Source organism: Amia ocellicauda, chromosome 8, assembly GCF_036373705.1.
Source record: "Amia ocellicauda isolate fAmiCal2 chromosome 8, fAmiCal2.hap1, whole genome shotgun sequence".
NCBI classification, from domain to species: domain Eukaryota; kingdom Metazoa; phylum Chordata; class Actinopteri; order Amiiformes; family Amiidae; genus Amia; species Amia ocellicauda.
In genome coordinates, this window is record NC_089857.1 from 2,779,356 (window position 1) to 2,795,371 (window position 16,016).

Sequence of the window (16,016 nt, forward strand, 5' to 3'; positions counted from 1 at the left end):
ATTTTTACTGAAAAGTGAATTAAATCGCTTTTCAAAATTCACAATAGCAATTAAAATAAAGAAAAACAGTAAATGTTGCTGAAGATGTTGACTGGATATCAGGAAACAAAAACTGTTTTCAAATCACATGCAAGCTCAGATCACACAAAAAAATCTAAAGAAAATGAGTGACAAATTGCACCTCCCAGACAATGTTGGATGTTTATAAAACTATTTCCAATCCTACATTGTGTTTTGGCTATGATTCGTATTGCAATACTTTTAACAGACACAGTAAATAAGTTACACTTTTAAGGGCATGTAACCATGTATTATAATAATAATAATAATAATAATAATAATAATAATAATAATAATAATAATAATAATAATAAACTTAAATGTAGACTTCTACACCTCTATTGCTTTTAGCTACTGGGTGGCATCTGTACAGTCTGCCACATTGTGGAAGAAACATGTGAAGTGCTGTAGACATGCCATTGTCTTCGTTGTTTACTCTGTTGTTGTGAGCAGTACAAAGCTTTTCATTATTTATTTCCTTAAATGTCGCGCAACAAAATCACAGACTTGGCAACACTTTATTTTAATTGCATCGCTTCAGTGTTGCGTTGTCGTATTGCCAGCAGTGTGAAAGCTCCCTATCTAAACAATGAGTTAAAAAAAAAACGCTGTTAGGTTGCGTCGCATCTGGTGTGAATAGACCTTAATTCCTTGATAGTAATTATAGTTTACATAGGCAACATGAAGGGTTACTTGGTCTATGGCTGCAAAAAAACAATGAAGACCACGTTTAAGGTTTAAACATTCACCACTGATGGTTTATACCTTTTTAGCTATAGTACTTAATTGAAGGAATTGAAGAGATAGGGAGATTATTACCAGGATATGGAGCTGAGAGGAAGGATTATAAGTAAGTGGTAGTAAAATTAAATATTACAGATAAGAGAAGTTGATTACATATGATGAGGTTCAGGTGTATCTAATAGAAATGGTTATAGTGTTGGAAGTAGTCTCTTTGAATTAATACCCTTCACAATAGCAGCAGAAACCACTCATGTTCCTGCAGCTCCCTCCGTTTGGTGTGTTCAGAAAAGCTTTGCATGTGTTTATTGGGTAGAGCTAACTGGCACTGTAAACCTAATGTTAAGTTTAATAAAGAAAGCTGATTGAGCACAGGACAGGTCCTAGAACAGCACGTCGGCGAAGGCACTTTATTTTATCTTTGTTATTTTCTGACCAGTCTATGAATAACCAGCTGCAGACATTGGAAATTTATATCTGTATTGGGGTGTGTGTGGTAATTCGTCAGCTTCATGCACTGCTCTCGCTAAACACAAACTAAAATTAAACGGGATCTAGCAGAATGTGTACTTTCTTTTATTTGCGTCTGAGCGAACTGAGGAAAAGTCACACTGCACTTGAGTCACTGAAAGGTGGAGCTACAACTATCTTATATTTCCGTAAGTGTTTCAGCAGAGGCGGGTTTGGATCACACTGTGAACTTTCAATAATACAAGGTACGTATGTAAAGGAGAAAGTGTACTTACTTTGGTTTCAGATTCAAAGTGATCAGGGTTGTTTTACAATGTGTAGGCTACAGTTGTGGGATGTCAATTTAATGTCAACTGATTAGCTATATTAGCAGTGGTACGAAACTGGTTTAATTTTAATGGTGTTCAATTTCTGTACTATATTCATTCAAAATATATTTCAATTTACAAATGTACTCTTTCAAACAATTTTTGTTAGTTTAAAACAAATTCTTTATCAGTTTCCCTATTCCAAGTTTTTGTCTGTTTAAATTTGTAGACAAGTAATTATGTAGAATAAGAAGCCATAAACAACAAAATTATTTTATTTTGCTCAGGCCGCCAAGCTGGACTCGAATCTTGGGCCTGTGTTCCGGGTGCTGGGATGTTTCTACAGAGAGGTGGTGCAAGAGCAAGGGCGAGCACGCGGCTGTTTTAAGAAGGCCTTTGATCTGGACAGCAGTGACACCGAGGCTGGGTCTGCAGCTGTTGACCTAAGCATGGAGCTTGGAGACATGGTGACTGAATAGGCAACTCTGTTGGAGTTCTGTTGTTTTTACCTATTTGTGTTTGAAGTTGACAACTAGGTTGGCATTCACTGCAGTTAAAAGCATGTCTTTACAAATGTGTGGAGATATTATTATTATTAAGTAGTTTTTAATAAAAATCTGTATTTGTCTTTAAACTATTTTTATTTTATTTTTTACTTTTAAATGAAATATTTACAATAATGCTACATCAGCAATCCAACTAATCTAAGAGACTGACAAGATCCAAGATCTACAAAGGAGTATGTCAAGGATAAACAATCTCTCCAAAACTATTCATGGCAACTCTTGAAGTGTTCAATACTTTGGACTGAGAAGAAAAAGGAAGTTAAATGGAGTTTATTTTAACATCTTACAATTTGCCAATGACATTATTTCTTAGCAGATGACCTTTTCCAGGGCGACTTACAAAAGAAGAGCAATACACAGTGCAATAGTCACATTTGCAGAAACACCAGAAGACCAACAACTTCAAATTCAAGAACTCTGAGATGCAAGAAAGAACATTTGGCTTTAGTCAAGTTAATTTAAAGTCAAAGTCATGTTGAACAACTTTGTTAAATCTAAGAAAACTGAAGTAGATACTTGATTAAGTTTACAGTTATGTCTGCCTTGGACAGCAAGGCGCAGATGGAGATATTAATTAAATTAATAGAAGAGTGAAAATGGGATGGAGTACATTTGGAAGAAATGGCACGCTGATGAAAACCTGGTCATTAAACACACTAATGTTACAGAAACTGTGGATGTTAAAATGCCAATGAGCTGGAAACACTGCATGAATCAAGAAAGAAGAACAGATCAGAAATGAACTAAAGAAGTTATACAATGGATCCCAAGAAATGAAAACTGACCAAGAAGTAGACCATATAGAAGATGGAAAGATTAGATCAAAAGCTTTGCTGGTATAACCTGGATTTATACACATTTGGAAATATCTATGTGAGATATATACTGAATATATACATATTCATAAATAGGATTTTTATGCAATTTTTTGTGACTCCCCCCCCATGGTGAAACTTTTACTTTTTTCTCCTTCAGGATTCTGCACTGACAATCCTGAGATCAGTGACAGAGCAGGCGAGTGCGGGTTCGGCAAAGTGGGCATGGCTCAGGAGAGGCCTATATTACCTGAAGATCAACCAGCACTCCCAGGCCATTGCAGAGTAAGCCTCCTGTCCTCTGTCCTCTAATTCAGACAGGGGTGGCAGTTGTACAGTACTGTTCCTATATTCTTTCTCCTAGTACACATACTAAGTAATATTGGACAGGCTGCATAGAATTAATCTTTTCACAAATGACAATCTCTTATTCTGATAGAAAATGTTCATTAATGTCTTTCCATATTGTTATAGAAAGTGCGAATGCATTGTGTCATGAGCAAGTACTGTTCCTTCTGCTCCAGTCTGCAGGCAGCGCTGAGGGCAGACCCAAAGGATTCGATCTGTTGGGAGTGCCTGGGAGAGGCCTACCTCAACAGGCGCAGTTTTACAGCAGCACTCAAGGCTTTCAGCAAAGCTAACTACCTAAACCCCCAGTCCATCTACAACCTTTACCAAATAGCAGCTATTAAGCAGACCCTGGGCAAATGCAAGGAGGCCACAAATGAATACATGCAAATCATCCAAAGGGAGGAATATGTGCCAGCACTTAAGGGTGAGTGAGTGAGAGAGACAGCGAGACACGCATAGAATAGAGTAAATTGTTCAACATATTAAATGTATTGAAAATCACTTGTAATTATACTTTTCCAGAAATGAATGTTTGATAAACTATGGGCACATCAGATTTTACCATAAAAGTATTTGGGTTGCCTTTTGGATTTTACCTCTGAAGTTTATTTATTGATTTATTTATTTTAGTTAGTTAATTAGTTAGTTTTTTGTTGGAGGTGTGTGTGTATATAATATATATATATATAATTTTTTGCACCAGGAGCCGAAAAGTTACTTGTCAGACATTATAGAAAACAAAAAATGCAACATTTTGCACCTAAATATTTTTTACCAATATTTGCTGTTTGCACATGAATTAGGAATAATTAGGAAAAGCAGGACGTGCAACAGATGTGTTCTCCCTGTTGCCTTGTGTTGTTGTTGTTGTTGTTGTTATTGTTGTTGCAAATTATGAATGAAGTTCAGATATATCAGTATTGAGCAGACACTCTTATTTCACCTCCATTGCTTTTCCTCCCCCAGTTCTACTATACACACATCGCTATATTTCTTTTTAAACCAAACCACTCAAAAAGAACAAGGGCAGGTTATTGTGACCATCCTACAGTTCACATTTTATGCATTTCAAAAGATTATTCTTTATTCAATATTTGTCTTCTCTTTGATTTGAAGAATTCAAGTTTATAGATAGGAGAGGAGACTGTATGTAATGTAAAAACATCTTCACACAGCCTTCGTTATTATATGTCTGTTTATCCAAGACATATTGAGACCGCCCACCGTTCCTTTTAGTTCCATTAATAAAAACAATGTGGGTATACTGCTGTCTTTTCTGAATATCTTCCAGGTCTAGGTGAGTGCTATCTTTCTATGGCCCAAAGTGCAATGAAGGATTACCTGGATGGAAGAGCGATGGACTTTATTGAAAAAGCCATCAAGTATCTCTTCAGGTTAGTACTTGAATATGCAAATTATTATTATTATTATTATTATTATTATATTTATTAAATTATTCTTATTTGCTTCATTATAAGAAGGTCTTTGCATTTTGTAGGACATGTTTAAAGTTGCAATTAATTTGATATAGTTTGATATAATCTATAGCCACTTCAGCTGAACTAAAACTAGTAATAAAGAAATTAGAAGAAGAAAACTGTTTAATTATGTGGTGCACTACTTTATTTTTGATACTGGCAAACTATTAAATTAAATGTTTTAGGTTGAAGTAAGCAATAAATTAGTTTGTACATCTTCCCAGCATCATTCTAATAAAAAAATCATACAGTTAGGAAGTAATTTATTTTGACAATTTACTAACAGAATATTTAGTATTACTCTTTACTAGTTATTTTAGTCTGTTCAGTCATTAAAATAATATTTCTACTAGTCATTGATTATGTATTTGCTTGCAAATGATTAAAATTGAAAAAATCATGTATGAACTAACAATTTACATTTTATAATTTTAATGGTGTCTTTATTTGTGAATAATAATATTAACAGCAATTTAGCTTCCTTCCTTCAACCATCTCACAGCTGGTGTGTAGTTTGCATCTGGAAGCCCTCCCGTTAGATTCTATTCCATGGTTTGATGATTATAGATTATTAATTGGGAAAATATTTACCATATGCTAAGGAAAATGACAGTGACTGGTCTTTTTTTTTAATTTTAGAAAACGCATTTCCTAATTTAACACAATAGGCTGAAAGATATTTGTTAGCTCTTACCAATCCCTTGAAAGCTGAAAGCTGTTTTTTCATATAGGCAAGTATTCACGCAATAATGTCAATCCATGAAAGAAGAACTGGATAACCAACTATTGATGCTTAATTTCAATCACAAAATATAATGCACTAAATTGTTTTCATTGTGAATCTGTAAGAGACACTTATGTGCTCCTGGCAAACATTGTATTATTCCTTTCACTATGTCGTATTTATATACATTATATTTTAAATGTTACTGCATTAATTTTCTGATTTGTAATATTTGTATCCACTAGATTTTTAAAATATTAAAGCAGAAAACTTTCTGTTGGCAAATCTTAAATGTGTTCCTGATTTAACATTTTTATGTATTTATTATTTGTAGAGCCATTACTTGACTTGCTTTCTTCGGTTATTAATTTCAATTAGTCATTTTATTAACATGCGTTGATTTAAGTGGCAGCAGCTATGGACATTTGTTTAGTCCCTTTTATTTACGTCTTATTCAATATTATTTCTTAAATGTGTACATTATTTACATGTTTCAGTTTATTATTAGGAACAGATAATTTTTCAATGCAAGCCTAAAAACGCAAAAACAACAAAACTGATTCCTGGAACAATTTATATAAAATATTGAAATCATAATATTAGTGCTATGATATAATAAAATATCACTACATAATTATGATGATGATGATTATGCAAAGTTGTTTGTGAGCAGTCAATTGAAAGAAAATGTCCTGTGTATAAAATCTTATTATATTTAAGCATTGTCAGTTGATTCTTGTGATTCAGCTTTAATACAAAATAAATTCATTCAGTCATTCAAGTACTGTTTGCTGGCATATGATAGGTATTTGTCCATTTCTGATTTACAGCCAGCATGCAAGCCTGGAAAATAATTTAAGTTGAGGTTTTCCAGTTTTATATATGTATATCCCAATAGATACCTTATAACCATGCATAGGCAGGTATCATTTTGGGGGGGAATGTAAAATTGCCCTGCTGGACAACCAGAATAAAAATAATACCAGATCCTGGTGGGCCATGTCTGTTCATATGTAGGCCTGTGTGTATGCTTTGCCCGTGTCTTTGTGTCAGTGTGTGTCTGTGTTTCTAAGACTATATCTCTGTCTGTGCAGAGCTGTGCAGTGCCGACCAGACCTGTCTTGCTTGTGGAAGCTGCTTGGGGATGTCTGCACTTCCATCCACTCTTTGGCCCCAGCCAGGGCCCAGGCCAGTGTGCCAGGCCTCCTCTGTGGACACAGCTCCAGTCCTAGAGAGACCCTACCGAAAGCTGACATCCTCCGGCTTGGGAGCAGGTAATTTAATTAATGGAGTGCTTCATTTATTTGAGCTGTTAAGAAACTAAATTGGCCTCCTGTTGCTTTTTGATATATATATCATAAATTATATATATATATTTCACACACCTATTTTTTTTGCATTTTATTTTTTTGTTTATCTATCACAGGTGCTACGCTCAAGCTCTTAAGCTGATGGCAGATTGTGCCAATTTGTGGAGTGATCTTGGACTAAACTATTACCATCAGGCCCAGCATTTGACAGCAGTGCACAGTGAGAGTGAGTGTGCAGAGCTCTTTGAGAAATCTTTGCAGGTGAGTTGTAAGGTCACCTCTAATTACCTTCAGCTCTCAAACTTCATTGCTTCTCTTGATCACCTATGTCTTTTAATAGGGCTGTCATGATTCATCGAGTAATTCGATTACAGAAAATCCTCGATTACAATTTACTGCTTCAAGACTTCATTCCAATAACCCTCGGAGCGCTGAGCTGCTCCGCTCTACACATCAGCATTACAGCACTCTCGCACACACCACAGCGCTTGGTATATCACAGCAAATTACTTAACTTTACATACATAATTATAATGATCATATTAAACCAATATATCACACGAAATGCAAGACATTTAAGTTTTTCATTCTTTCTATAATTTGTTAGTTTTTGGAATGAAAATGTCCATTAGCTAAGAAACCTGTTATAAAGACACCATTTTTATAATCAAAATTAACCCTGTTTATAAACACTTAAAAGATGTATATATACCAATCCCCAGAATGTTATTTTTAAAATACATAAAAACACACATATATACAAATAGCTGTTCAAGAGAGATCATCAGTAGCGCACCTGTCTAGAAGCTACAGGCAAAAAAAAAAAAACGGATGGTCAGGTTCCTGTATTGAATACATATAAAAGCATCTTCAAATGTAATTAATGTTGTTGTTGTTGTTATTACTACCAGTAATATTTAATCATAACAATAATAATAGTAAATGTATGTTGTTTACTGTTCATTGATTGTAAATGCGTGTGGCAGATCTTTCATCTTTACTGAGAAATCAGCTGGTCTGGTTTGCTGTGTTGTATACATTTTGGACTATTACTTCTGTGTATTTCTTAATCTTAGCGATTTGTCTTTTATGTCAGTTCTGTAATTTGTAACGGGGGATTCTGACATTCAGGTTGACCAGCTGAAATAAGATAGAAACGTTTTAATCTCCCAGCTAACACACAATGTTTTGGCAACGTTGTGTGTTAGCAGGGCTGTACCTTCAGCCCCTCGCATCTACATTCTCCTGATAAACTTCTGCCCCCCCTGCCTCTCTCCCAAATCGCTGTCATGATTCTACAATACTGAACAGTATGCTCAATTAAAAGTTTACAATACAAAAACAAATTGCTTAACTAAGTTGTATCGATCTCAGAAGCAGTAAAATGTTCAAAACAATCCTCATTTGACATTCAAAGTGCTGCCATTTTTCCCATCTCCTGAGACTGATGGGTTATTTTTATTTTTTACCAATACAAAAAATCTGTTTGTTTTAAAAGCTTTTTGATTGGACACTCACAACAAACCTTTATAAATTGTTTAAAAAACAGTGAAGCACAAAAATGTGTGCTTAACACACATTGACACTTTGCTTTTATATTGAAAAACAAGAAGTACATTGCAATAAAGCATTTAAAAAAGCTGTTTATGCAATTTTATTTATACGAATAACTTCATTAATCGTCAGAAAAATCGATTACCAAAATAGTAGTAAGTGACAGCCCTACTCTTCCGCATTGTTTTTTTACTGTGTTTGTGACTCAGTACCAGTCAATATCTTGGATTAGTAGGTGTCTACTTAAGACAAACATTTTCTCATGCAGCTGTCCTTACTGAAGTGATGCATTTAATCTGTGGTGAATAGAGGTGGGTGATATATATATATAACATGCGATATATAGATATCACAATATATTCAATTTTGACAAATTGACTCCTTTCATCAGCTCATATCCACTACAATGAGATCAAGTTTCACTGCTTTGTGGATTCCACTTTCACTCAAATCAGCCATTACAAGTAATTCCTTCTGATTCAAAACTAACAAAGCTACCTAGCTAACTAGTCTTTAATCAGATAACACACCAAAATATTGTCTTCCTTTGAGGCACTTATCTTTATTTTTAATCTGTGTATGATGACGTGGTGCATTCATAAATAGTGTGTGTGTGTGTATATATATATATTGTAACGACTTCTGGTTTCTTCTTCATCGCATCAAATAATGGAGGGGACACAGGATTCGAATAACAGGAACTTTATTAAGCACAGTTAATGTCCGGCTGGAGCAACCCTCTTTCCTGGCTCACTCTACACTGCGGTACTATGAACAGTACACAACTCTAACACTACTCTACAGCGTGGGAACCGGGCACCCCTATTTATGCCCTCTGGCCCCGTGACTGGCTCCTCCAGTGTTCCCGCACAGGGCTAACCCTTAACTCCGGAACTAACCCTGCTGTAACACAAGCAAGTGCACCACACGAACACAACACATTGCACTATAAACCGCCCCTACCCCCAATACACAGGCAGTACACACACATACACACACAGCCCCCCTGTGTCTCCCATTAACAGTCAATTTGAAGGGTCGCTACTATATATATATATATATATATATATATATATATAATTATTTTCCCAAACACATTTGTTTGCAACTTTACAGCAGCATTTTGACCAATGCTTCTGTTTGCAAATATATTAGTTTATATTGATTCAGATTTTCGATTTATTGCTCCTCAAACAGCAAAATTTCATAAATGGTGCAAGATCAGACTGAGAGAAGGAATTTTTTTTTAAATAATTCAGATGCAAAATGTAGACCAAAATTGATTTAGTTTTGGACAAGGTTAGAAAAGTGTAGAAAAGATTTTGAAGCAGTTTTTTTTTTTTCCTTAGTGTGTCAAAAAAGCTGTGATGCTGGACAGCAGAAACTATTTCTACTGGAATGTGCTGGGAGTGGTTGCCATGAGTAAAGGTATGCTATCTGCCATCAACATACATAGCTTTGTCACAAAGAATTGTGCTGATAGAATGTTTTCTGAACTCTATTGTTAAATTAGTAGCTTGATAGACATGTGTGCAATGCAAGCAAGAAAACCAGAGCAACAGAATAATTAGTATTGCTTTGTGCCATGTGTGTACCTCCTCCTAAGTGGGTTCCCTTTATTAAGTTGCTTGTCTTATACAAGTGGGTATTCTGCTGAAGGAATGCTCTGTTGTGTAGTATGTTATGGGCCTGCTTCCTGTTCTATTCAAAGTGCTTCTGTGTATTCTGTATCCTTTTTCTAGGAATTCTCAGATCAGACTTCTGTACTGAGAACTTTATTTTGAACATGCATGGCTTAAGCTTTTTAGCTTTATTGTACTTTAGAGTACTTTATGATCTCACTGCTCACAATGCATGGGATATGTATTATAAATAATACTTTTATAGTGCATTACCTATACCTAATACCTTGCTTTAAATAAATCTCAATTTACAATTAGCAGCATGTGTATGACTTAATTAATAATTAATGACAGTTCCATTTGAGACATGATTGCATACATGAAAGAAAAAACGGTTAAGTGCATCAGTTTCCTTTCTATAGAGGAAAGGGTGAATTTAAATGAATCCTTATATTAACACTAAAAGTGCCGACATTTTGCACTACTTACAAGCGCCAAAGCTTGTCATTGTAACTGATAGCTATTTAACAGCTGCGATATGACAATCAAAGGCAAACCATCGTATAAAACTTAGAAGTTTTATTCATGATCATCAAATCCAACATTTATATAGCACAAATGTATTTAAATTGAAATATTATCATAAAACATTAATATTATTGCTATAAATAACCAAAGCAATTTTTTCTAAACGTGCACACTGCAGTCAAAACATGAATAACTGTATAGCTTACAATAAGCAAAAAGCTCTAAAACAGCATACAATAAGAGAAAGAAACAAGTGTAAATGTTGGAATAATGCTCAAAAACAATATTTTATACTATTGCATTTATCAAAACATAATTGTACACTAAAGTAAATATTTTTATACTTTATACTTTGTATTTCAATAAACTATTTACAATATATTTAGCTTGCATACCTGACAGCTTGGGACAGTCCACACAGGACATGTTTCTCCACTTTCTGGATATAAGCTCGTACCTCACATTGCATTTTGACAGCCCTCTCCAGGTGAACACTTTTACTCCACGAAAATATAGCATTGCAATAAATGCTCCTCCACTGTTAATGTCCATGAATCATTATTTTGCATGTGATGGGCTGCGTTATTGCACTCTGTCCTATGTGCAGTAGCAATCGCGCATTGATCAGTAGAGTAAAAGCACTGAATGCCATTTAGACCTGGTGTTTCACTTGAAGAGCACATGAAAGACTGTAGACAGGAAGAGATCACCACTTGAACACCAGACTGACTGTATTGTAAAGGGAAGGCAGGATTATGCTTTATATTTGAGTTATTATGTATTTAAATGACCGGTCAAAATAACCTGATTTTGGCTATTCTAGGTAAATATGTTTATAACTTATTTATTTTCATGTTTATGCAGTTAAAATGCTGTAGACATGTTTAATACATATATTTAGGAAAAGTCACAAACTGGTATATGCAGTGTATTTAGGAACACAGAGTAATTCAAATTTGAATAACCAAATCGGTCAAATTGACCGTCTCAGTGCTTCTACTGTTAATCCTTCAAGTGTTTGTGTACTTGTATCTTTATATTGGTACAGTCTGACCACATGGACCTGTGAGTTTTGGAGACCAGCCAAGTCGATAAATAACATGCATGCATTACCAAACCAAAAATGATTAAAAGCAGGCTCCATGACTAGCTGTGCTGAGGGCCGCTGTCGCTGTATTCAGCGGGAGGCTTTGAGTTTACTCTTGTGCTTCGGTGTGTATATAGTTGATTTATTGACATCAGTAGAGCGTCTGTTGCCACTAGCTGCTGGTCGGCAGTGTGTAACTTGCTCCTGTGTCCTGCGTGTGGTGCATGAGCTGGCTCCTCCCTTGCGAAAGTTTGGTTATACTGTAACCCCTCCCACTTGGGCATTGCTTCTGACTCGAAAGATAACAATAGGTTGCGTATGCAACCGTATTTATCTGAGAAAAGAAGCAATGCCCAAGGGTTGTAAGGTCGTGCAGGAGTTCTAGCTCCCGGCAAAAAGAGGAAGTCTTTGAGCCAACGTCACCTTTTATACAAACAGGAAGCAGAAGGGTCCTGTTTGAGCGACGGGCACAAGGGCCAATGGCAGCTTTGATAAACAAATGTCTTTCATACATTCCAGCGTGCTTGCTGAAAACCCCTCCCCCTTGGGCAGTGCTTCTTTTCTCAGATAACCATGGTTGCATACGCAACCTATCGTTTTCAAAGGATGGTGATTGCCATATGCTGTTATCTATAGTGTCCTTTTTTTAGTGTCATGCCTGCAAACTTTAGTATTTCATCTTCCCATTTTTTCTGTGGTTGTCTTATAGGTCGTTTTTCATCAATGAGCTACAGTTTTGTAATGTCTTATTTTCAAACAGTATCATACATACAAGCATATATATGTATTTATGTATATTTAGTGCTTGAAAATAAGGCAGTTAATATTGTTGCTCATTGATGGTTTTCCATATAGGAAAAACATATCCAAATACTTACTGAAGCGATGATTTAGGATCAAATAAATGGTGCAAGATAATGTAATAATGGGAGGATACGTTCAGTAAATAGTATGGTGTTGGTTAATGATTAATATTACCTTGTTACTGTGGAGACTAAACTGATATCTTGGTTCTGGAAGACTAAATTACTGTGGACTAATAGCTCATGATGAATCTATGAAAAAGGCTCAATGTTACAATGTAATGAGCAAGCTCTAATGGGGTTAATGGCCTTATCACACTTTAGGCCCACATTTCAATGATATGATGTAATGTTTAAAAGCACCATTTCTAACTGAGGGGTGCAATATACCTTTCCACATAGCTCATTGTAGACCATTTATATATAATCCCTTCATATTGTTTTAAAAAATTAACGTAAATCTTAGATAATACTAAAGATGCCAAAAATGTACAGTTCTGAAGTCCAGCAATTTTTGTGGGTTTTCTGCACAAAGGATTGTTGCCCATTTGAATCAAAGACTGAACTGTCTCCTTTGTGAATTTGCCCTTTCATTTCTCTTGGTATATCTTCAAGGACACCATATCAACTGCAGAATCAATGACTACTGCTTCACCAGTATCACCAGAGAGCCTCACACAAAATGAAGGATTTTGTTAGTTTCTCTTCTTTTATAAATACAATCCCATTGAACTGAATTGCTGGTTGCCATAGCAGCGCAGTTTGATAAACACTTTTTGATACGTTTGAAGGTCATAACACCCAGAAAGAGGGAGAAAATAGAAGATAAATTGCTAAATACTTCTGTGAGAAAACATGAGATTAGCTGTGAGCTTGATAATTAACATTTCAATTAGTGGTCTTAGAATTTGTAATGTGTTTTCAATTCTCCAAATTAATTAACTGGATTTATTGATGCTTTTTTTTTGTTTATTTCAGGTATTGAAAACCTGGCCCTTGCCCAACACTCATTTATTAAATCAGTGAACATGGATGCAAATGTAAGCAGCTTTCAGTTCCAAGTACATACATGTAGCTAAGTAACATCAAAGTGTAAATCTGTAAAACCCATGTCTAATGTCAAACCCACTGATTAATGATTTCCTTTATCTAGAATGTAGTAGCCTGGACTAACCTTGGGGTGTTGTATCTGAAAAAAGAAAACATTGAGGTAAGCCTACTGAATAATGAAGGAGGTAAATGTTTTATTTTAATTTACCAGTCTTAGCCTGGTAACCAAATAGATGAAGTGGGGGGAAGCATAATCAGTTAGCCAGTAGAAGTGTTGAGAAGAGGATGACAATATTATTATTATTATTATTATTATTTCTTGGCAGACACCCTTATCCAGGGGCGATTTACAACATAAGTGCAAACAAAGTGCAGAAATACAGTGAAGTATAAGACAATAGATGTATCGGCAGAATAGATGTCCTTTTCCCCCGTGCTTCTCAGCATAGGTCATTGGATAATAGCCAGGCCTGAGGATGAGTGGAATAAGCATATGCGTGAGGTAATAAAATAAATAGTAAAGGTAAGGTTTACAGTGGGAAATGACAGGGGGAGAGACGGCAGTTAAAATGAATAGGATAATGGAAGATTTTAAGAAAATGTGAGGAAGGGCTTATTGCGGAGAATAATCCTGGAAAGATGAGTACCAATAAAATGCCAGCTCTGTGTGTAGGCGGTGAGGGGTGGATAGATAGAAGGAGAGTGAATTGATCAACAGAACAGTTTGTGGGGGAGAAGCTGAAATCCACTCTTTAGAAAATTAGAAGGATTGAGTAGGAGAATGTCAGAGAATGGAGGAGGAGACGGTCAAGCTCATCAAGGAAATGATAACAGGACAGTAAGCATGAAGTGGCAGGGCAAGCACAGTTACTTAAATATTAAGGCAAGATAAGGAGGAGAGAGTAGGAGAGACTGGGAGAGACCAGGCTGTGAGAGAACATAGATTTCGATCCTTCACTTACTTTTGAGAGACAATGGAAGGGGAGACCTTACTTAAGGAAAGGACCATAGCGTGGTGGTATTGTGTTCAGCAGGAGCAAGAGAGAGGTGAATTCATTTCTGGAAGCAGATTTGCAGTTCCTGAGGGCTCCAAGAAGAGCCCAGAAAGATAGAACAGAAGACCAGGTGTTCTTGGCAAATTTCTGATTTAAAGAAGTAAGCCGAGACATAGTGAAAGACCGAATGGGAGTGAGTCTGATGAAAAAGGACAACATATAGGAGAGGTTCAAAAGAAAATGTATATAACAGAGGAATTGCAAGAAATGACCCCTCCACAACAAAGGGAAATACAATACATATATGAAAGGAAAACAAACTTATTCGTTTTACTTAATATGTTGGATAATGTGTACCACAGAGAGAGTGGATTTTACAAAAATGCACTCAACCTAGCGTACAAGGGAAATATTTGTATTACACCATGTGTAACAATCAAAGTTTTCAGAACAAATATTAAAAGAAAAGATAATTTGCAGGAAATTAACATCTGTATAATAAACTATAATGCACAATGATTTGTTTGTATAAGTACAACAACTGGTTACCTTAGCTACCTAATTGTGTTGTCCCTTAATGAACCATAACTAATTTTATCTTATCCACTCTTGATTTCCAATGCATGTTTATCTTCAGAATGATTTGTCATCCAGCATTCATTATTAATAATTATTTTTATTATTATTTTTATTTCTTGGCAGACGCCCTTATCCAGGGCAACTTACAACATAAGCGCAATACAAAGTGCAAGAATACAGTTCAGTACAAGGCATCAAACATTACAAATTCAAATTTACATTATACAAAGCAATTCAAAGTATAATACATTTTACAACTTCCAATTTACACAGGTAAGTACAATAATTGAGGTCATACATCCTGGAAATAAAAGCTAAGTGCTATCAAGATGTTAGGTCACAGTCAAGGTCTACGGGAAAAGGAGCAAGGGGGAAATCAATAATACAAGTATTAGTAATGCAAGAAGCATGGTAAAATGTTGTGAAGTCTTATCGTACAGGAGAGTAAAAGGACTACTATTACAGGTACTGTCTGAAAAGATGTGTCTTAAGTAAGCACCGGAAGGAGGTCAAGGACTCTGCTGTTTGTTTTGTAGTGTGTAATTTACAATTTCCAAAACATAATAACATAATTGTATTTTAACCAGGTTCTGGGATGAGTAAAGGTGATGAGAAGAAATTATAGCTAAACAATTAGTAAAAAAATAAAATGAGTCTTCATGGAGGACTAAAATGCTTTTTTTTCTGTTTTTGCATCTTGTTTGTCTATCCCTGCATCTGGTGTGTTACAGCTCGCTCATGAAGCCTTCAAGGTGGCCCAGTCTCTTGAGCCTTTGTATGTAAATTGCTGGATTGGACAGGTACAATGCCGTCACTGGGAAATTAACTGAGGTCTGGTGTGTTCCCTATCTAGCAAAGTCCACTGAACACAAAACAATGCTGAAAAATACAATGCTAACACTGCATGAGTCTCGGATTAACCTTACCTTACTGTGCAGTGCTTAGCTGTGATACAGATCTTCAATCTGAATGTA

General features: G+C 35.5%; 1 protein-coding gene across 1 annotated transcript in view; it reads left to right on the forward strand.

The window, feature by feature from the left end:
• The window catches only part of skic3 (SKI3 subunit of superkiller complex), a 52,388-nt gene that overhangs the window by 21,049 nt on the left and 15,323 nt on the right, over window positions 1-16,016 (forward strand). The window contains exons 15-24 of the mRNA XM_066711822.1: window positions 1,868-2,047; window positions 3,122-3,246; window positions 3,486-3,736; window positions 4,604-4,706; window positions 6,609-6,788; window positions 6,941-7,085; window positions 9,728-9,806; window positions 13,397-13,458; window positions 13,572-13,628; window positions 15,774-15,842. Coding sequence (XP_066567919.1) covers window positions 1,868-2,047; window positions 3,122-3,246; window positions 3,486-3,736; window positions 4,604-4,706; window positions 6,609-6,788; window positions 6,941-7,085; window positions 9,728-9,806; window positions 13,397-13,458; window positions 13,572-13,628; window positions 15,774-15,842 — 1,251 coding nt within the window. The remainder of the gene's footprint in view (window positions 1-1,867; window positions 2,048-3,121; window positions 3,247-3,485; window positions 3,737-4,603; window positions 4,707-6,608; window positions 6,789-6,940; window positions 7,086-9,727; window positions 9,807-13,396; window positions 13,459-13,571; window positions 13,629-15,773; window positions 15,843-16,016) is intronic.